Source organism: Chrysemys picta, chromosome 10 (assembly GCF_011386835.1).
Source record: "Chrysemys picta bellii isolate R12L10 chromosome 10, ASM1138683v2, whole genome shotgun sequence".
Classification (NCBI taxonomy): domain Eukaryota; kingdom Metazoa; phylum Chordata; order Testudines; family Emydidae; genus Chrysemys; species Chrysemys picta.
Genome location: NC_088800.1, coordinates 27,934,036 through 27,956,302, shown reverse-complemented (window position 1 = coordinate 27,956,302; position 22,267 = coordinate 27,934,036). Strand labels below are relative to the sequence as shown.

At 45.9% G+C, this 22,267-nt stretch overlaps 1 protein-coding gene across 1 annotated transcript in view; it reads right to left on the bottom strand.

Annotated features, from left to right (window-relative positions):
* The window catches only part of CHRNA7 (cholinergic receptor nicotinic alpha 7 subunit), a 95,449-nt gene that overhangs the window by 39,075 nt on the left and 34,107 nt on the right, over positions 1-22,267 (bottom strand). The window contains exon 3 of the mRNA XM_005284965.4: positions 5,431-5,475. Coding sequence (XP_005285022.1) covers positions 5,431-5,475 — 45 coding nt within the window. The remainder of the gene's footprint in view (positions 1-5,430; positions 5,476-22,267) is intronic.

Here is a 22,267-nt window from a genome sequence, read left to right as displayed (position 1 = left end):
CACTGAAAGCTGCAGGAGTGTCCTGTACCAATGCTGATGGGCCCAATCCAGGGCTATGAGGATAATCCGCGCCCCATCTGCCTTCACCTTCTGTAGGACTTTGCCTATCAGGGGAAAGGGCAGGAAGGCGTAGAACAGGCGGCCCGACCATGGGATTAGGAACACGTCCGATATCGCCCCTTCGCCCTCTCCCGCTCTGGAGCAGAATCGTGGGCATAGGCGATTCTGGGCGGTGGCGAAGAGGTCTACCTGGGAAGTACCCCACTGTAGGAAGAGCCGCCTGGCCACCTCCCTGTGTAGGGACCACTCGTGTTGTTGGGAGAAAAATCTGCTTAGGTGATCCGCGAGCGTGTTGCACTTGCCGGGCAGGTGAAAGGCCCTCAGAAGGATGTTGTGGGCTATATAGAACTCCCACAGGAACTGGGCTTCCTGGCACAAGGCCACGGAACGTGTGCCCCCTTGCCTGTTGATATAATACATTGCAGTCGTATTGTCCGTGAGGACTCTGACCATCTTCCCTCCTAGGTGCTGGAGGAAGGCCATGCACGCCAGGCGAACTGCCCTGAGTTCCCTGACATTTATGTGCAGGGACAATTCCGGGGGTGACCATCTGCCCTGGGCTTTGAAGACAAGTGTCTGTCTGGTCCACGAATAACGCCTTGCCATCAAATGGCAGGTCCTGCATTAAGGACTGGGATTCGAGTGAGAGCCCTGACAGGGAAAGCCACGACGCCCATCGCATGGAGATAGCCGTAGCCATCGAACGAGGTACCATGTCAGCTGCATCTGAGGCGGCCTGGAGAGCTGCTTTCGCTGCCGCCGCACCCTCAGCAACTAGAGCCCTGAACTCCTTCCTGTCGTGCCCTTGGAGGGAGGGCTCGAATTTTGGCAAGGAGCCCACAAGTTGAAGTCATACCTGCTCAGGAGTACTTGATGGTTTGCCACCCTGAGCTGGAAACTGACAAAGGAATAAACTTTTTTCCCAAAAGTGTCCAGTCTCCTGGCCTCCTTGTCCTTGGGGATTGGTGCGGGCTGGCCGTGTCATTCATGGTGGTTGACTGACTCTACCACCAGTAAGTTCGGGGTAGGGTGAGTGTAAAGGTACTCATGCCTCTTTGTTGGCACAAAGTACTTCCATTCTGCCTTTTTGGAAATGGGCGGCAGACAGGATGGGGTTTGCCATAGTTGAATCGAAATGTTGGCTATGCCTTGGTAAAGCGGTAATGCCACACGGCCCGGTGCCAAGGAGGAGAGGACATTAAACAAGTTGTCTGAAGGTTCCTCCATCTCCTCCGCCTGGAGCTGGAGGCTGGTGGCTACCCGCCGGAGGAACTCCTGGTGTGCCTTGAAGTCCTCCTGAGAAGCGGGGGTGGTGGTGCCGCTATGGACTCATCCAGTGCCGAAGGGACAACCGGGATGGCCCCTAGGGCATCGGTCGGTGCCGGTATGTCGCACTCCATGTCCTGGTCTGGGTGCGGTACCGGTGGCGCGGTCCCCGCGATGCCGAGGCGGGGACGCCGAGTGGGCTTGAGATGCCCCAGCCACGGAGCAGGGCCCTGGCGGTGCGGGCGCCTGGGCCACGGTGCCCACTGGCACCACTGTCCTTACTATGGCGCCCCTTGCCATTGAGTCGTCTGGGGTCCACCAAGGTTACACGTTCCTGGGGGAAGGTGCGGCCCGGGGAGGGACGGCTGGGCGCCGAGGCAGAGGTGGCTGAGGATCGCATGGTGCCGTATGAGCGGCTCGACCTGTCCCGTCCACGTCGGGTCCAGCCCCGGGATTTAGACCTCGATGACGATGAAACGTAGACATCAGAGGTGCTATCTCTGGTGTCCCGTCGATGGCTGTGGCTAAGATGCCTCAGTGCCAGTGACTGTCTGGATACACTCCGAGCATGGCGCGCACCATGATACGGTCGGTGGTGCCGATGGCATCGAGACCTGCTATCACTTCGGCTGGACGAGGAGCGTCGACGCTTCCTGTTTCAGCGTCTGCAGTTCCTGCGGGCTGAGGAGGACTCCGGCGACTCATTCCCAGGCAACCCCGACAATGGAGTGGAGGTCTGTCGCGGGCTTCAGGAAGGCCCCGCAGATCAAGCAGAGACCTCTACCTCCGACCTGGCCGGTGAGGGCTGGTGAGCGCCCAACAGCGGCTTCCCTTGGGACTGGGGCCCCAACTCGGGCGGCCCGCTCGGTACCAGCAGGACGAGGATGTCGCACGCTGCCTGAGCTGTCTCCGGCATCGATGGAATCTGCATTGTCGGGGAGGCACGCCTGACAGGGCCGGACTACTCCGCTCCACACGAGTCGGAGGTCTGGGTCCCGAGGGGAATTGTGGGCTGCCCAACTCAGGTCCAGCCTCACCCCTGTCCTTGTCTTGGCACCGCTGGGTCTTGGCTTGCTTCTTAACAGGGGAGCGGTGCCGACTGGTGGATGGGGCATCGCTCCGCACCGAAGATGTGGTGCCCGGCGCCGGGTCAGTTTGGCACACCGGTGCTGGGGCCAGTGCCGACTCCATAAGTAGGGCCCGGAGACGGATCTCAAGTTCGCGCTTAGTCCGGGGCTTGAAGGATTTACAGATTTTGCAGCGCTCACTTATGTGAGCCTCGCCCGGACAGCGAAGACACTCGGAGTGTGGATCGCTTCTGGGCATGGAATTGCGACAGGAGTCGCACGACTTGAAGCCTGGAGCTCGGGGCATGCCCCAAGCCAGGCTACCAACTGTAGAGACCGGTAACGGTCGAAGATCGTACTACTAAGGAAAGCTGCAGCAATGCTGGAGCACAAGTTCCGACTACCTTCACCGGCGGCAAGAAGGCACTGAGGGTGGGGGGAGCGCACAGCTCCCTTTATGGTGCGACATAGGGGCGCCACTCCAGGGGTCGCAGCGGTGCTCCCCGCTACGGGTACTGCTAAGGGAAAAACTTCCAGCACCGGTGCACGTGGCGAGCACGCACACCTACTGTGGAATACACAGGAGCAATCACGCGAAGAAGAATGAAAAGAAACTTAATGTGACAGTGTAAAAGAATTAAGAATTCCCTTAGGGGAAAAAAAAAACAAAAAAATAAGGAAACAGGAAGAAGAGAAACATAAAAGACAAAATAAGTAAATTATAGTCTTTGGAGAATGAACTGTTGTTTCTTATCCTGTGTTGAGAAATCACAGTGACTGATGTCACTGTAACTCAGAGCCGAAAACAGATTATATTTGACAGTTTTAATCTTATTGTAAAACTACTGTGTAAACAGCATGAGCTGACTGCTTCCTCCACATCAGCCTCTCTTTGTGAACAGATGTAGCAACCACACTATCCTCAGTAGCTTACCAAAATTGTCTTTCCTTTGTATCCTAAGATCTGCCAAAATGAGAGAGGCACTCTATAAAAGTTATAGTAAAAGGAAAAAGATGGACTCACAGAGAAAGAATTAAACTGAGTGAGTTTATCATTTTGATTAAAACAAAAGAGATCAAATTTCTGCTGACACAACACAGTTGTTCTGAACAATAAAACTGTTTTGTAAACTACCGCTTAACCCAACGAGTTCAGGTTCTCTGTTACAAGCAGCGGTTAAAGGAAAGGAAAGTTCCTATCCCCTCTGCTGAAAGTGGAGGGAGAGCTCCCCATCTCCTCCCCGACCCAGTCTCAGGAAGCACCGACAACCTATGCCAGTCTCTCCATCTAGTGGTATGAGGACCCTGTCTCATCAGGCAGGAGAGCAAGAAACAAGAATCATGAGGGCTCTCTCCCATTGGAGGTACTGCCCAGGGAGGTAAGCATCCTGTTCTGCATGTGTGAGCAGGAGCAAAGTACTCTATCGGTGCTCATAGTCTCCCCTGCTAAAAACCAGACACTGCAATCTCCCTCTCCTATCTGACCTTCTTTTGTTATCCATTGCCCAATTAAGGACTGAACACACAGTTAAAGTACATTGTGAGCGGAGGTGGTTCCCACAAGCTCTGTGGTAGAAGCAGAAAGGAATTATGTGTTGTTTCCATATAAAATTGTAAATGTCAGAGATGTGATGTAAGCCCAAAGGAAAGTGCCAAAGCATGTGAATAATTCTCCTTGCTTTCATTCATCCTTCTACATTTGCTCTTTCAATGTCAGCCCATGCCCATTAAACTGCAATAGGCTCCAACTTGGAATGAGTCAGTCCAAAGCCTACATTAATGCCAAGCTTGTGGGAAAATATTACAAGTCAAATCAAAGTAAACATGCATGGGCATTAGTGAAATTTTAAAAAAAAACAACCCCTCACAAGGTGCTACCTTTTAAAATTCCATTGTATCTTCCATTGGAAAACATGAGTGAAACCCATTTGCCATCTGTTCCCATAACGTCAAGAATTAGATTGTACAGGGCCAGATTTTTCGATGGTGTAAATTAGCATAGCTTCACTACGATCATTTAACGTCCACCAATTTACATCAGTAAAGAATTTGGTATTCAATGGTAACTGCAGGGTAAGAGTTCTGTGTCAAGAATTTGTCATTGCAGCATACTTAAAGATAGGGCTAAATTTTGGAAAATGTGCACCTTACCATACATGCACAAAACAAATGGGAGCACAAGAAGAATGCATGAATGTGCCCATAACTGAACATTAGGCAACTGGAGACAGTGTCTGCTATTACCCGTGTTTTGCATGCAACTAAATCTCAGAATTATGGACATTTAACCCAAATAATTCCTTTCTTTTCACAGTTACTTTTGACACAGTACTATATATAAATAATTTCTTTTAGGTATCACTTGCAATCATAGGCATTTGATTAAAATCATCTTGCAGTTTCTTAAGAAGACAGACAGCAAATGTAGCAGACATGGAAAGATTGATATCCTTAGGAGAATGGCAACAAACCACAGGAATAAATAACTCCTTTGGGATAAGCCCATCCTCCAAAAGAAGAAACATATAGAGAGTCTCAGAATAGTCACTCTATCAACAAGGTTGGCAAAATAGTTATATAAATGTGTGAAATTGTATTTCATGTTCTCTTTCACTATCAAATATGATTTAAGAAAAGGTGCCAGATTTGTTGCAATTGGTGCATTTTTTACAATACCGTAAGTATCACTACCCGGGACCCCTTAGGACTGCAATATCTTGCAGTGATCTAGTGTTTAGAGTGACTGAAACAAATGTAATGTATGAGTTTATAAATCCATCATATATGGTACAACAATACAATTCATACAATTGTACAAGTATCTATGAGATGATGTGAAGTCCTTCTCCTGACAGTCTAAAACCTTAAACCCAGAATCATCTATTCTACAGGATGTATCACCTCAGAGCTATCCCGTATGTCTCAGAACAAAGAACAAAAACTTGCAAGCGACATGAATGTGGGTTTTATACTTGTTGAAAATGAAAAGCACATTTAAAGCTGCATTTTAAGAGAGATTTTATGTTTCACAACTTACCATTTGTAACCAAATGTTGGTTGTTAAAACTTGATTCTTTTCATCCTGGGGAGAAGAGAAAAAAATAAAAATAAACAACTCAACATTTGTTCATGGAAAGGACTGTGGCAGGGGTGGCCAACCTATGGCTCCGGAGCTGCATGCAGCTCTTCAGAGGTTAATATGCAGCTCCTTGCATAGGCACTGACTCCCAAGCTGGAGCTACAGATGCTAACTTTCCAATGTGCTGTGGGGTGCTAACTGCTCAACCCCCTGCTCTGCCCCAGGTCCTGCCACCAGTCCACCCCTTCCCCCAAGGACCCTGCCCCTTGCCCCGAGCCTGCCATGCCCTCAGTCCTCGCCCCTCCCCACCACAGCCTCCTGCACACTGCAAAACAGCTGATTGCAGCGGCTGGGAGGTGTGGGGAGGGAGGGGAAGGCGATGATTGGCAGGGCTGCCGGTGGGCAGGAGGTACTGGAGGGGAGTAGCGGATGGGGGGCTGCTGACATATTACTATGGCTCTTTGGCACTATTCAATGGTAAATTCCGCCTCCTTCTCAGGCTCAGGTTGGCCACCCCTGGACTGTGGTAACATTGTTCAAGAAGTTGTAGTGAAATCAGATAGTCAGACAGTTATGTTAATGTAGCTTTCAATAAAAGTGATCCTGAGTAATATGTACTGTGTTAGCCTATGTGAAACCAGTTATGACTCTCCGTACCCCACTGTAACAGTTTTTGAGGGCTTTTTTTTAAATTGTTTTTATGCTACTACAGCCCTCTACTGTTGGCATCTCCAAAGTGTTTCTTCTTGGTTTGTCCCTGAGCCTTTTTCTTTAATGTAGCATGTCGCAAAGGCAGAACTAATTGCACTAGAGGTTGCCCATTTCAACTTCGCTTACAAGCAGCTCATCTACTAGTTAACCTAACACATCAGAAATGGAGTTACACCAGCATGTACAAATTATAGAAACAATATAAACAAAAAAAACCTGGATAATTGCAAATAGGTATTTATGCAAGGTTAGAGCCTGTTTCTGGTACTCTAATCCATGCGGAGTAGTATCTTACTGTACAAAGTCCCATTGATTTCAATGTATCATGGTTTTATCAAAACCTTGTGTATGGGGAAGTGTATTGATAGACTGCCCCAAGAGCATCCTGGAAACCAGACTGTGACTCAAAAAAATCTCAATTTGTCTCAGGTTTCCACACAAACACACTCCAGGTGGATGTACTTTGCACCAGCCATATCACTGAATAGGTCCTCAGTATACTGGCAGAAAAATTGCCTCACATATTATGGGGTGGAGCTGTTGCTTAGCTGGCCACCCACCAGTGTGAGATGGGGAGTAGCAGCTCTGCATAGCCCCTAACTTACCTACATGGCCACACACAACATAATAGGTCAAGAAAAAGTTATTACTGAATGCAAGTAAAGGTGGCAGAACTAACGCCTTAAATTTAGAGTTAACTAAGAAGATAATTTCCTCAGGTCTCAGACATGGATAAATATTTGTAACCTCAAGACCCTGGACCTATCAGCAATTACTCAGCCCTCCACCAGACCTTCCTTAGGGTATTTCTGCCTCAGTGGGATTCTATCAAGGTAATGGGATACACTGCGCTCCAATTCCCATCACTAGAATTTGTTTTCTAAGCGGAATGTAAAACACCAGCCTTTTCTGTCTTAAATCAAACTGAAACTCCCGCTCCATAAGTTTTACCCCCACCCCTGAGCTCTACCAAAGAAAGTACATGGGAACTCTTTGGAAATTCCACAGCATATCCCAGAGTCACCTACACAGTGTGGAAGGACTCTCAAACCAGATGATACATCTACAACCACTACAATTTTAAAGCAAAAGTAATCTATGTTTTATTCTTCACCAAATAATAAATGATCCAAGACAACTGTATTCAAATTTTTACATACAATACAAGAGTCTTCTTAAACTGAAAATGTATATACGCAATTTAATCTGTAATCCATTTGTTTGCAGACTTTTGAATGAATGGAAGGACTGAAAGACCTTTAACTGTAGCAGTATCAGGGCAGGGCAGTAATAGTTATACTGCATGTAAAACCAGCTATAGCTGCCAGAGAAGATGACATTTTAATAGCAAATGGAGACATTTAAAGAGGAACATCAATAAAGGTGTGAAACTGTTACTGAATCACATGGGATCCCAACAACTGAATGTACAGCATAAAGGCAAATGAAAGAATTCAGATAAAAATACCCCTTAATTAGTATTCTGCATGGCTCCATTCTCCCCCTAGATGAGCGTACCTAGCCCCCATAAAAGTCAATGGGATCTGTGCCCACAGCCAGTGGCAGAATTTAAAACTTTCTCTTTATATTCTGTCGCATTCATTCAGTGAATCCTGCCTTTCATCCAAGACTCCCTCCAACAAGCAAACATTCATTTATGAGTCTTCGGGGCGGGGGGAATTGTCTCATCTACCCTTCAGTACTAGAAGTACAGTACTTGCTGCAGGCTAAAGTTATGTCTTATGAGAGTAAAACAGTAATTAAAGCTATTATGGTTGCCAAAATATATAGCTGATGGTTGAGTAAAGGTATTGCTTTTTCTACAGTCCTTGATCGATATTAACAGCTATTACTCTGTAACATTTGTGTGATGCATCACTCAAGTACCTATCAGTGTTATTAGAGAGTTTACCAGTCCCAGTAGCATAACAGGACTAGCTTCCAGTGGACATTAACTCATAATTAATGAAGAAATGATGTCCATTGGATCATTCACCATATTGCAATCAAAAGGTTTAAATACTTTTCTATTCACTAGTGTTATCCATCTTTTCAGTGAGGAGTAAAATCAAGATTCTGACAACTTGTGATCAGTATCATCTCCGGCACCTTGCATCCGACTCCACTCCCATGGCTCCCAGTTCTGAGCAATATTGCTCTTCCTCATATCAGACGAGAGGTTGCCACTGGCAAGTTACTGGAGAAAGTACGTGCCAAGTCAAGCCTCCACTGCCAATGACCTTTTTAAACCACCAGCTGCACGTTTGCTGTCATGTCGCCCATTATGGTCTCATCCACCACGCCAGAATGTTAGGGCAGAAACACTCTGGCAAAAGGAATGGATAGCTGTTATAATCCCCAACCAGTCCCTTATCGCCAACCCTACAATTTGCCTGCCTGGTTTTGACCTGTCCTGTCGCCAATGGTCCCTGTTGAACAGGTTCCAGACCAGGCAAGTTCTCTGTGCAGCCAACCAGTATCGCTGGGGCCTTTGCGACAGCCCTTTGTGCAGCTGTGATGCAACACAGATGATGATGCACATTGTCGATGAATGCCTGCTGACTAGGTTCAGCGGAGGCCTAGAAGAACTGTATCATGCCACTGAAGACGCCATCACTTGGCTAGATGACTATACACATGATAAATAAATTAAAGATCTCATAGCACTTTTCTCAAGGCTATGCGTTTTAAACACAGGTGGGCAGACAAATTCCAATTACACCCTGTCTAGTCTGTAACAGCCATGCAAAAGCATATGCAGGACACTACCAGCGTGTGAATTCGAATTGGGAGCATTTTACATGCACTTTCCTCAGTGTAAATGGCTGCACAAGGTGCAAGGCAGTAGAGAAGCAGGTAGCTGGTTGAAATCTTGTTACAGAACTGTTAGCCTAGTGAATGTGCATCATTAAGCAACACGCTGCCCTCCTGTTGTGTATTTTGTTATTTTAAAAGTTCAGAACCTGAAAGAGGGGATTTGAAAATAATGGCGCCCATTTGGATCACTATATTTAAGGCCCCAACAGTGTTTTAATCATAAACCCCCAACTTCTAGGGCATTCTAACTCAGCTGTAAAAACTTCACTGCAGGCTGAAGCTTGGTTTATAATATTCCTGTCCTGGAGAAAATTATTTCACACACTTTAGTTAAAATTGATTTGGCTGGTTTTCATCAAAAAGAGGGGCAGACTGGCAGTTCTCCGGTTTCAGAAGCTTTGCATTGCACTCTGCAATCTCACAAACAACTTCAATTGGGGTGGGAGGGAACATTCTTCAGGGTTTTTTTGTGTGTGTGTCGCATGCTGAACAATGCTTTTGAATATGATGGATGAATTCTGAAAAAACAGCTTCTCAGCAAAATACATTTACATTGTTTTCCATCACAGCTGTGCGCAACCTCTTAAAAAAATGTTTAGACACTAAAATGGATCATGAAATTTTTCTCAAATACCATCATATTTCAAATTTGTCATCATTTTGCGGTATTTTAGCAGCAACTATTTGGGGAAAAAAGAGTGTCACAGCCAGTGAGGCAAACCATTTCTAGAGCTTCTCTTACAAATATTGTTTTTAATATGATAAGGAAAGGAGTACTTCACATTGCCTGGAGGTGTCATAAACAACAACACAACACAGAAAACAAGGCCAGGAACAAAATGAGTCACTTTGGGGGGGGGGGGGGGTTATTATGTTAGCTACTTTAGTTAATGCAGGCCTTAAATCACACAAGAACAGGGGTTCTCAAACTGGGTGTCGTGAGGTTATTACATGGGGGTCGGGAGCTGTCAGCCTCCACCTCCAAGGCCCACTTTGCCTCCAGCATTTATAATAGTGCTAAATATAAAAAAGTGTTTTTAATTTATAAAGGGGGTCGCACTCAGAGGCTTGCTGTGTGAAAAGGGTCACCAATGCAAAAGTCTGAGAAACACTGCACAAGAATAATAGTGTGATTTGTGGTGACTATTGAGAAAGTATCTGTCAAACAGCTCATCTCACTAGAGAGCATTACTTTATTCATTTAGTGGTCTGACTAATCCTTTGGCTACCAAACTCATAGCTATAGTAATAATTCAATACTGTACAGGGTAAATTGTCGTCAAGCTAATTATGATAGTAGGCTGGGTGTATGGAAGTAATGAAGGGGAGGTAACTGTGATCAGTGAGGCTGAGGAGATTATACATTCTCTGTCCTTAAGTGGATGGGGATGGAACTGAAAGCTGGAAATTTCTCTGTGTAAGCTTCTAACAGTAATAGCTTCTAACAATGCCTTCTCTTCCCCTTTCCTTTGTTGTTATTCTTTACATTCAACGATCTCTCAGGCTAACTCTCTTTGGGAAACCCACTATCAGATCCTCACCCTACTCTTCCCCAAACCTCCACCTTCAACAAAACACGCTTAGAGAAGATACAGGCACAAGCCCAGCTAGTATTCATGTCTCAGATTTTAAGCACATCAAAGGATGTGCAGTGAACAGCGGTGAACCCACCTGCAATTCTGTGATAAATGCTAAAGGGATAACTTTCTCCCTAATGACAGTGTCTGGGAATCCACCTGCCCATGCACTCCAAAACAGAATTAAGGGCTGCTAGACGGTGCTTTTCTCACTTAGCCATGAGTTAAGGGGCAGCATGCAGCTGCACCACTGTCAGAGGAGCTGCAGGAGGCACTGTGCCTCACAGAGGAAGAATTCCTCTCCAGCTCTCCTATTGGTCTACTAGGAAAGTAATTTATTTCATCCTTCTTCAGGATTCAGCTTACTCCATTCAGCCCGCTCTTCTGACCGATGTATGAGGTACAGGTGAGAGAGAGAGTGATGGCATGGCTCCACCCATTTCCACCTATGCCCTGGAAGAACACTGGCTGCACAACCCCTACTCTAATCCATGTAGTACTAATGCAGCTGCACAGAGGATGGGCAAGACCCTTCATCTCCTGTGCAGGTTTGGTGTCAATCTAGTCGTAAAAGTTCCCATTTGTTTTTCTTAGCAATTGCATAAAGTAAACGTGTACACTGTGATGTCAAGTGGTTTGATCAGGGAGCTATTCAGACATTCAGAACATTTTCAGCACTTGCTGATGGGCTGTTTTGGAATGTATCACTAACTATTAAAACTATCAGAATATGAAGGCTATATGCAATGTTTAGTGAAGCTCCAACACAAGCTTGATTCCTCACAATGTATTTCTTACTTACAGACAACATGCACTAAATATATGAAGAAATGTAACTCTTATATAAACCAAACTGTAGCTCCACTAATATCCAAATAGTGACCATTAATACTATTTAATAATAATTTACTGCTTGGTTCTTATTCCTGCTTGACCATATGGTAGAACAAAACATAACCAAGCAATAATTTACAATTCCACAGCCATATAATTAAAAAGGCCGAATGCTCCCCTGAACTGTGCTGCAGTGCAATTCAAACATTTTATAAAACCAGTAAGCTTTTAAGTTTACTTTAAGAAGTGACGCTATTGAGGACCAATCACACTTCTTGGGTACCTTTCCAACCAGTTCTTCTCAATACATTTGTTATCCCTTTTACAATTTCTCTATTAAAAATAACCACTTGTGTTAACTCTTTGGACTGTTTCAGTCTCTCTAAATTTTTGTTAAGAAACTGCACAGAGTTGTGATGAAAAATGTTAACGTATTTTGTTGAGAAAGTAATTTTTCAAAAATCACTGAATGCCTGTTTCAGAAAAATATTGTCCCAGCCCAAGATTTTCAAAAATGACTCATGATTTTGGGGTGACTCAGTTTATGGGTCTCTAACTTGACAAGTCATAAAGGAGCCTGATTTCAAGAAGCACCTTTAAGGTTGCTCAAGTTGAACACTCAAAAACGTTGGCACCCAAGATCACTAATCACTTAGAAAAAATCTTAGCCCCAGTCTGACATTATGAGTATAATATAATATCTCATTGAAAGATGACAAGGCCAGAAAGAGTTAATTAACTCACTGACTTTAGAGACTTTAGAGTCTCTAAACTTTAGAGACTGGCTAGGAAGATAGGTAAATGAATAGAGCTTTGAAATGTAAGTCTGCATTGTTAGAGATAGAAGGGGAGATGTTTGCTCAGGTCTTGTGATGTAAGCAAACAAGTCTTGTCTATTGCTACAGCTTTAATTCAAATATCAAAGAAGGAATATTAACATTTATGATGATACTTGAGTGAAATAGTATTATTGTCTATATGTCTCTTTGAAGGTTGTGGTAACCTGTATCTGAACTGTTTAATGGATAAATTATACTGCTAATTGCCATGATGTTTAGCAGAAGGAAAGTTGACACTATTGTTTTCTCAGGCCAAAAGGCTGCTGGAAATGTATAAAAACCTTGGGACACGATCCTTCTGCATCTCAGATCTGCTTTGGGTTTCAAGAGGGGGAAACCTTAAACCATAAGGATTGAGATCCCCAGTCATTGACTAGAGCCACCCTGAATATGGTCATTGGATTATAATCTATGGACTATATCTAAAAGGACTTTTGGCAACTACAAGCTCACCTCTGTTATGTATCTGAACCTCCAGAATTGAATTCAAGTCTGTGTGTATATTGATCTTTTAACCAACACTCACACTCTTTTCTTGTTTTTAATAAATTTTAGTTTAGTTAATAAGAATTGGCTATAGCGTACATTTTGGGTAAGATCTAAGTTATAATTGGACCTGGGTATGTGGCTGATCCTTTGGGATTGGAAGAACCCTTTCTTTTATATGATGAAGTAAGATTTTCAATAATCATCATATCTGACGTATGTGTCTGGATGGAGGCCTAAGGCTGGGTACTTTAAGGGAACTGCATTGTTTGGACTTCTGAGTAACCTGTATGGTAATATAGAAGTTGTTTTGTGCTGGCTTGTTAAATCTAAGTATTGGAATATCCACCAGCGTTTGGGGTTTGTCTGCCCCATTTTGTTTGCAGTTCACCCCGATTGAGTGACCTCAGCTGGCTCCCACGGGCAGCACCGTCACACCCAGCACTCTTGGACCCCATATTGGAAAGACCAACCATTATAATGCTTATATACGCGGCTAGTAAGTTAGAGTGGACATTGGAACCTTAACTGTGAATTACCTAGTGTACTAGTTTTCACTTGCACTCCACACATTATTTTAATGTAAGTAAATGAGTGAAATACTGGTCATGCTGAAGTCAATAGCAAAACTCCCAGTGACTTCAACAAAGCCAGGATTTCAGCCAATGATTTTGAGAAGGAAGTCTGTTCAGTGTTTGTTGGCTGACCACATCAAGCCTCTTAAATGTTAATTTTTCATGTGATTAAAAGTCGCAAGGATGATCCTCTAAAAGGTTTCTCCCTTCCTTTAATGACACAGCTTGCTTCCAGACTCCACCAAGAAAGGCCTCCTTGTACTGGATCAATTTCACTGTATCTTAAAGGAATTTTTTAAAAACATTGTAAGGCATACCTCATTATAGAAAAATGCTGAGCTCCCGAACAGCTAATCATAATGAGACCAGACTGTTTCAGCCAGATGCTGGCCACCAACAACACAACTATCAATTTCTTATTCTATACCAGAGGTAGGCAACCTTTCAGAAGCCGTGTGCCGAGTCTTCATTTATTTACTTTAATTTAAGGTTTCGCGTGCCGGTAATACATTTTAACGTTTTTTAGAAGGTCTCTCTCTATAAGTCTATATATTATATAACTAAACTATTGTTGTATGTAAAGTAAACAAAGTTTTCAAAATATTTAAGAAGCTTCATTTAAAATTAAATTAAAATGCTGATCTTTCGCCACCAGCCTGCTCAGCTCGCTGCCAGCCTGGCGTTCTGTTCACCTAGGCCGGCAGTGGGCTGAGTGGGGCCTGACCTCTGAAACCCCCCACACCCCCAGAAGGGTGGGTGTGGGGGATTCAGAGGTCAGGACAGAGGGCTGGAGGGGTGTGGGGGGGGTGCAGGGCAGAAGGCTGGGGGTGTGGGGGGCTTCAGAGGTCAGGGCAGAAGGCTGGGGGGGTGTGGAGGTTGCAGGGCAGAAGGCTGGGGGTGTGGGGGGCTTCAGAGGTCAGGGTAGAAGGCTGGGGGTGTGGGGGGTGCAGGGCAGAAGGCTGGGGGTGGGGTGGGTCAGGGCAGAGGGCTGGGGTGTGTGTGGAGGTGCAGGGCAGAAGGCTGGGTGTGTGTGGGGGTTCAGGGCAGAGGACTGGGGTGCTCGGCTCGTGGGGGTGCTCCCAGCCCCCTGCCCTCTGCCCTGAGCGGCTCATGGCAGAGGGCTGGAAGGGATATGTCCTGTTCCACCCCCTTCTCCAAGGCCCCGTTGCTACCTCTTCTCTGCCTCCTTTACCCAGGGCCGGCTTTAGCAAGGGGCCGTGGGGCTGCCGCGCACCGGCTGGAGCTCCGGCTGGGAGAGCGGGGCCACGGGGCTTTTGCGGAGCAGCGAGCACGCTGCCACTCCTCCCCCCTCCCTTTGCAAGGGCCAGCGCAGGGAAGGAGAGGAAGAGGGGCAGGAAAGCAGGCTGCACCATGGCTGTGGGAAGAAGGGGGGAGGGGGGAGCTTGGCTGCTGCAGGACGAAGCTTCTGCCTCCTGCCCCAGCAGGGGAGAGTGGTGGGCGGGGGGGCTATGTGCGGCTGCGGGTCAGAACCGTGGCAGGCAGCCGTGTGCCATTCAAAACCAGCTCATGTGCCGTGTTTGGCACGCGTGCCGTAGGTTGCCGACCCCTGTTCTATACTGTCACTTATTTACAGGTTTTAGCAGGATAACATTCAACTAGGTTATTCACTTCATTCTCTCTTATCTCATTGTCTCAGCACTTCCTAAGTAAATATTTGAAGCATCTTTTGATCTACCAAGTTAAATAATTGGTACTTAATGATGCTTTTTCCTGCTTTTTTGAAACCCTAACAATGTTCTCTAGTTAATGAATTTACCATTTAATTGAGTGAGGTTTTCCTCCCTTTTTAGGGTCACACACTGAGCTCACTATACTGTACCTCAGCAGAGTGAAAGAGCCAGAATTAATGTCTGATCCCTTCAGCCTCCACAGCTTTACTGTTCATAGATAAGGCTGGAGGGTGATTTAGAACCACCTAAAAAATCAATTGCAATTGGCAAAAAATCCTCTCTACACTCCGTGCTGCTCCTTGGCTTCTAATTGATAGTTTTGTGACAATGTCATACCAAGCTATTGCCAAGAGGAAGCTGAGGTTCATTGAAGCTTTCAGGCCATATGAGACATAAGCAGATAAATTTATTTTAGTAGTGATGTGCTGGAGGTGGCTGCTAAAAGCCCCTTGCTACAGTTCTGCCACAAAACTAAACAGGTTGGGATGATTTCCCTGCTCCTGAAAGCAGTATTCAGAGGATGTGTGAACCTAACTCATCCATAACATTTCAACTTTTATAAGAGCCCCTCTTAAAATTAGCAAACAAAACCTGTCTGGAGAGGAAGAAAGGTCCAGTGGCCAGGGAACTAGCCCAGACCCTGCTCTGCCACAGATTTTCTGTGTGACCTTGGGAAAATCAGTGAGTTTCTCTGTGCCTGAATTGCCCATCTGTAAAATGGGGAGAATAGCACTTCCTACTTCACAGGTGTGCTGGATGAATAAATCCATTAAAGACAGTGAGGTGCTCAGATTGTGCTGTGATGGGGATTATATTGGTGCCATAGATATAATGGTAGTTAAGGTTGTGGCAGGACAAACACCATCCATCCAAATGGAAATAAGAGATTAAGGGGAAAGAGTGTGCATTCCGCTCTACTTTCACATTTCCTGCACTATCAATAATGCACTCCAGCACTTCCATCTCCAAGAGATACCCAAAAGAAATATGTATCCCATCTTCATCAAACTTGCATTCTAACATGAAACCTAACAGTGACCTCATATGCTTTTATAACAGTAAGTCAGCACATTTGATTGTCGCACATTCTGTGCAGTTAGGAAATTAATGCTGCTGAGGTAGTTGTTAAGGTTTGATGAAGTTAGGTTATGCTTACTTCTTGTTATCTGGAGGTGAGCACCTTATGGAGTGGGTAACTGAGAGCACTCCAGGCACTATGAAAATGGAAAGCAATGCAGTGGGTAAGATTAGGGTTACCATATTTCAACAATCAAAAAAGAGGACAGGAGGAGCCCCGCCCTAGCCCCGCCCCTGTCCTAGCCCCGCCCCTGCCCCTTCCACTCCCTCCCACTTCCTGCCCCCTCAGAACCCCCAACCCTCCCCCCCACTCCTTGTCCCCTGACTGCCCCCCAGGACTCCACCCCCTCCCTAAGCCTCCCTGCCTCTTGTCCCCTGACTGCCTCCTCCTGAGACCTTCCCCACATCCTAACTGGCCCCCTAGGACCCTACCCCCTACCTGTCCCCTGACTGCCCCAACCCTTATCCACACCCCCACCCCCTGACAGCCCCCCCAGAACTCCTGACCCATCTAAACCCCTCTGCTCCCTGTCCCCTGACTGCCCCCTCCTGGGACCCCTGCTCCTAACTGCCCTCCAGAACCCCACCCCCTACCTAAGCCTCCCTGTTCCTTATCCCCTAACTGCTCCTTCCTAAGACCCCCCCCAACTGTCCCCCAGGACCCTACCTCCTACCTGTACCCTGACTGCCCAAAACCTTATCCACCCTCCCCCAGAAAGCCCACCCCGAACTCCCGATCCCCCCCCCGCTCCTTGTCCCCTGACTGCCCCCTCCTGGGACCCCTGCTCCTAACTGCCCTCCAGAACCCCACCCCCTACCTAAGCCTCCCTGTTTCTTGTCCCCTAACTGCCCCCTCCTGGGACCCCTGCTCCTAACTGCCCTCCAGAACCCCACCCCCTACCTAAGCCTCCCTGTTCCTTATCCCCTAACTGCTCCTTCCTAAGACCCCCCCCCAACTGTCCCCCAGGACCCTACCTCCTACCTGTACCCTGACTGCCCAAAACCTTATCCACCCTCCCCCAGAAAGCCCACCCCGAACTCCCGATCCCCCCCCCGCTCCTTGTCCCCTGACTGCCCCCTCCTGGGACCCCTGCTCCTAACTGCCCTCCAGAACCCCACCCCCTACCTAAGCCTCCCTGTTTCTTGTCCCCTAACTGCCCCCTCCTGAGACCCCCCCCACCTGTACCCTGACTGCCCAAAACCTTACACCCCCAACCCCCAGACAGCCCCCCCCCCGAACTCCCTGACCCATCCAACCCTCCCCCCTGCTCCCTGTCTCTTGATTACCCCCTCCCCCAGAACCTCCCTGCCGCTTCTCTGGCCCCCGGCCCCCTTACTGTGCTGCAGAGCAGCACGCTTGACAGCGGGGGAGGGCAGCAGGGTCGGAGCTCCAAACGAACAGCCCGGCGATCTGTGAATGCAGGGAGGGGGAGGGAGAGAGAGGAGGGGAGTGGTGTCAAGTTTCAGGAGAGAGACGGGGGGAAGTGCAGGAAGGGCTCTGGCTCTGGCTGTCGGAGCCCCGGCTGGTCTGTAAGCCGCGCGCACGCTCTGCATGCCGGGGGGGGGGGGGGAGGGAGGAGGGGAAGTCCGGACATTGACAAATTCCCCCCGGACGCTATTTTTAACCCGAAAAAGCCGGACATGTCCGGGGGAATCCGGACGAATGGTAACCCTAGGTAAGATTTGTTAGAAGAGGTAAGATGTGAATTTCTGGTTTCCTCTTTCTCAGCCCAGGGAACTATTCCCTAGGCTACAGTGTGGTGGGTGGATGAGTGAGTGGATTGGATGGGGTTGGTCTCTTCCCTCCCCCTGGGAAGAAAGTGATTTATTCTTGTTAGAAGCCTATATGGAGCTGAGTGCTAGAAATTTCTCTGTCACTTAGAGATAGGGAATGTTTAACCTCACACACACACACCGACAACAACTACCTCCCCCTTCATTAATTAAACAGAGCCTACCAAAGTATTTGTTTTAATAAAAGTTATTTCTAATCAGATTGACAACTGCTAAAGTACAGGACATAGCCAACTAACATGGTAGATAGAGGGATCATTGGATGTTGTTTATACATACAAACCAAAAAATAAACAATAAATAAATAGAATCATAGAAGATTAGGGTTGGAAGAGACCTATGAAGGTCATCTAGTCCAATCCTCTGCTCAAAACAGGACAAACACCAACTAAATCATCCCAGTCAGGGCTTTGTCAAGCTGGGTCTTAAAAACCTCTAAGGATGGAGATTCCACCACCTCCCTAGGCAACCCATTCCAGTATTTCACCACCCTCCTAGTGAAATAGTGTTTTCTAATATCCAACCTAGACCTCCCCCACTGCAACTTGAGACCATTGCTCCTTGTTCTGTCATCTGCCACCACTGAGAACAGCCGAGCTCCATCCTCTTTGGAACCCCCTTCAGGTAGTTGAAGGCTGCTATCAAATCCCCCTCACTCTTCTCAAGACTAAACAAGCCCAGTTCCCTCAGCCTCGCCTCATAAGTCATGTGCCCAAGCCCCCTGATCATTTTCATTGCCCTCCGCTGGACTCTCTCCAATTTGTCTATATCCTTTCTGTAGTGGGGGGGGGGGGCAAAACTGGACACAATACTCCAGATGTGGCCTCACCAGTGCCGAATAAAGGGGAATAATCACTTCCCTCAATCTGCTGGTAATGCTCTTACTAATGCAGCCCAATATGCCATTATCCTTCTTGGCAACAAGGGCACACTGCTGACTCATATCTAGCTTCTTGTCCACTGTAATCCCCAGAACTGCTGCTTAGCCAGTTGGTCCCCAGTCTGTAGTGGTGCATGGGATTCTTCCATCCTAAGTGCAGGAATCTGAACTTGTTCTTGTTGAACCTCATCAGATTTCTTTTGGCCCAATCCTCCAATTTGTCTAGGTCACTCTGGACCCTATCGCTACCCTCCAGCGTATCTACCTAAAACACTAATCAACTAATGTTTGTCAACAGTCAATTTGGGGGTTCAGTTTGGAGCACGTATTTACCATTATGTCTAAAATCTTCTGTAGACAAACACTACCAATGTAATTAATATACTAGGAAACAGTGCATGAGGAGGAATGGTATGGACAAAGGACAGGTCCCAGAGTGCTTTAGATTTCTTGCAAAAGGGGTACAAATAAAAATGAGGCAATCTAGTGAAAAAACTGCCAAAAGAATAATAGTTTAAAAATCACTCCTTTCTGTATCGATTCATTTTTCATCAAACCACCAAGAAAAATTCAAATCATACTCAAAGTTTAGATTCTATATTCTGGGTTTTGTAATTCCAATAAGATATTTTTGCAAAACATAGGTTTAAAGCTCTGTTAAAAGGGAATTCTGTAACACAGCCTTAACTACATTGCAGCAGCTATAGTCTTGACAATCCATCACTGTCTTCAGCTCTAAAAATGATAGCAAAAGACACAACCTATCACAAATGGAAATTAAACAGATGAGCTAGTATACAGCAAATCTGCTGTATATTTCACCTCTTTCATAGTTGCTCCCCCAACCTTGGCATCCTAGGCTTCTGATGTAAAAGGAGTTTCCTCTTAAACCAACTGAATGCTAGATATACCTGATGCATCTGGCAGTGCTGGAGCAGACTGCCAAGCTGTTCCTTTTGGACCCGATCCTGTAAAGTGCTGAATGCCTCCTGAAAGCCACTGGCCACTCTAAACCCAACCACTCCAAGCGCTGAGTGGAAGTTGAAGGCATCCAAGACATCACCTTTTTTCCTCTTCTACATTCTACATACAAGGCCAAATTCAGCCATGGGGCAACTTTACTGGTAGGGTTGTACTGGACTCAGTGACTCTCACAACCTTTCAACTCTGAATCTCTCTGGCTTTAATCAGAACATTAGAGATAAAGTATTACAGCAGTGCTCAGGATTGAGCCATGTGCCTCCTGTAACATTAATGGGAGTCTTACTGGAAAATCCATACAATCTAGCCTGAAAATGTCTCCAATACTTGTTGGTTGTTCTGTGGTTCAATTTAGTTGAACATTTTATTGAAGTATTAAAAGAAATGTTAAAAAACAATGAAACTTTTTTAAAAACTAAGTCTAAAAAGAAAAACCTTTCCATTAAAGTGTGAAGGCCCTTGGGCTTAATTCAATTATAGTCTATGACGCATGTACAGCTGCCTCCAGCTCATTCTCGACACACGATCTTTGTAAAAGAGGAAATTAGCATGTGTGAGCAGCAACTACTCTAGTAAATGAAGTATCTCAGTTATTTTGTTCCTGAGAACAAAAGTTGTTAATGTATGCAAAGAAATTCTAATATAGAAAATTATACATATATATAGTATGTGGGCGCGCAAGTGTGGTTTACGCGCGCGCACACACACACAAAATAACTTCCAAATTGTCTTTTAAAATGACAGTTTTCAGTTAAACATGCATGAAAGAATACTTATTATTACTGATGCCCTTTATGCCATGCAGAAGAAGAAGGGTGCTTTAACCCATAGAATACCCTACGCAATTCTCCGTGTGCAGTCGTGGTATGACATCTTTAACTCTTTCTGTGAAGAGTTTTATCTTAGGTGCTTATGATCTCTATGTTCAAGTCATCAGCACCATCTCCTATTCTGAAGGGCATGTTGTCATGCTAAAAAAAATTAAAGATAAGGAATAAAAGTGTCCATCTTCTTTACGAGTTAAAGGGCTAGCAAAAGGCTAGCTTTGCAAAACTGCTACTACAGCCAATCACAATACTCAGCACTACTGTAAACATTTTCACAAGTGTAATCTTTTGCACTACAGGTATAGCTCACCTTGTTGCAGCTGAGAGTACCACATGTGCTTTCACCAATTCCAGAGGTTTGCATACATTAATAGGGACAAGGAGAAGAGAAAGGCTGGGAGACAAAGCAGAGTAACACAAAGTGTCACTTCAAAAGGGCACAAATATAAAAAAATACAGTGGGTAGAAAAAAGCAGCCTGGGGCAGTTTGGATCCAGGGCTTCAATCTTTAATTACTGTGCAGTCCATCCACCAGAAAGGTTTTGCTTTCCCCCAGGCCACTGTGTAAAAGCCTGATCCTGCAATTACTTAATACCAGGCTTGCTATCAAACTATTCAAAGTAGCAATCCACATTCTTCTTAGTGTATGGTTGACTGGGCCCTTAGCAGCCTGTGGAAAACCAAAATCTTTTTTACTGTCTGGGCTAAAGAGTCATCAAACACCAAAGCTCTGAATCTGAACTGTTCCACTACACTGCCAGTGTGTGTCACTCACTACCACTGATAGTTATGCATGTGCATCCAATGTAGGATATACTGAAATCACTTTATATGTTGGAACAGAAAAGCTTTAAAGGTTCTAAAGCTATCATCTTCTATCCTCATTTTTGGATTCACTGTTTTTGCTTCTTTGGGTGAGCTGATAGGAAGGGTCTTCTTGGTTTGTTTCTTCCCTCTTTGTGGATATAAAATATATTTTTAAAACAATGAGGAAAACTTAACCAAAGTTATGTCAAAGCTTGGTTCAGGATCACTTTGGGTTTGGAACAAGAGTTGGAGGCCTCAGATTGCTTTATAGTTCCTTAATTACAGATAAAATTCTACACTCTTTTTAAGAGACAGCTCATGTGGTAACACCACCTTAGGCATCTTGAAACTCCACAAGATTACACACACACACACACAAATCACCCCTGTTTCAGGGGAAAGCTTTGCCTCTCCCCTTAGCCCCCCTTCTCCCAGGGAAGAAATTTAGCACAAAATTGCAGCACAAAATACACAAATCTTTCAGGATCATCCAAATCTTGGGCACACCAAGGATAACGGGTGATCTGGACTGGGAACCTGAAGCAGCTCTGGGCCCTGCAATTCTGTCATGCTCTCGGACAACATCGCTGATTCCTTAGGGGAAAGAGGCTCCTGAAGAAACTTGAAATAGCAGAAAAGTCAACAGCAAGAGGCTATGTTCACCATCCCTGGTCCCGCTTTTCACATAGATTCTTTGCCCTATGGTGGAGGAACAGAAAAATACTGCCATGGTGGAAACACCCACAATCCTATTCAGCATGGAGATGGGATAGCCACAAAGAAAGAGCTCCCTTGATGCTGCAATCAGAACAGCAACATTAGGGTTACCATATTTCAGCAAGCAAAAAAGAGGACGGGAGCCCCGCCCCATCCTGCCCTAGCCCCGCCCCTGCCCCACC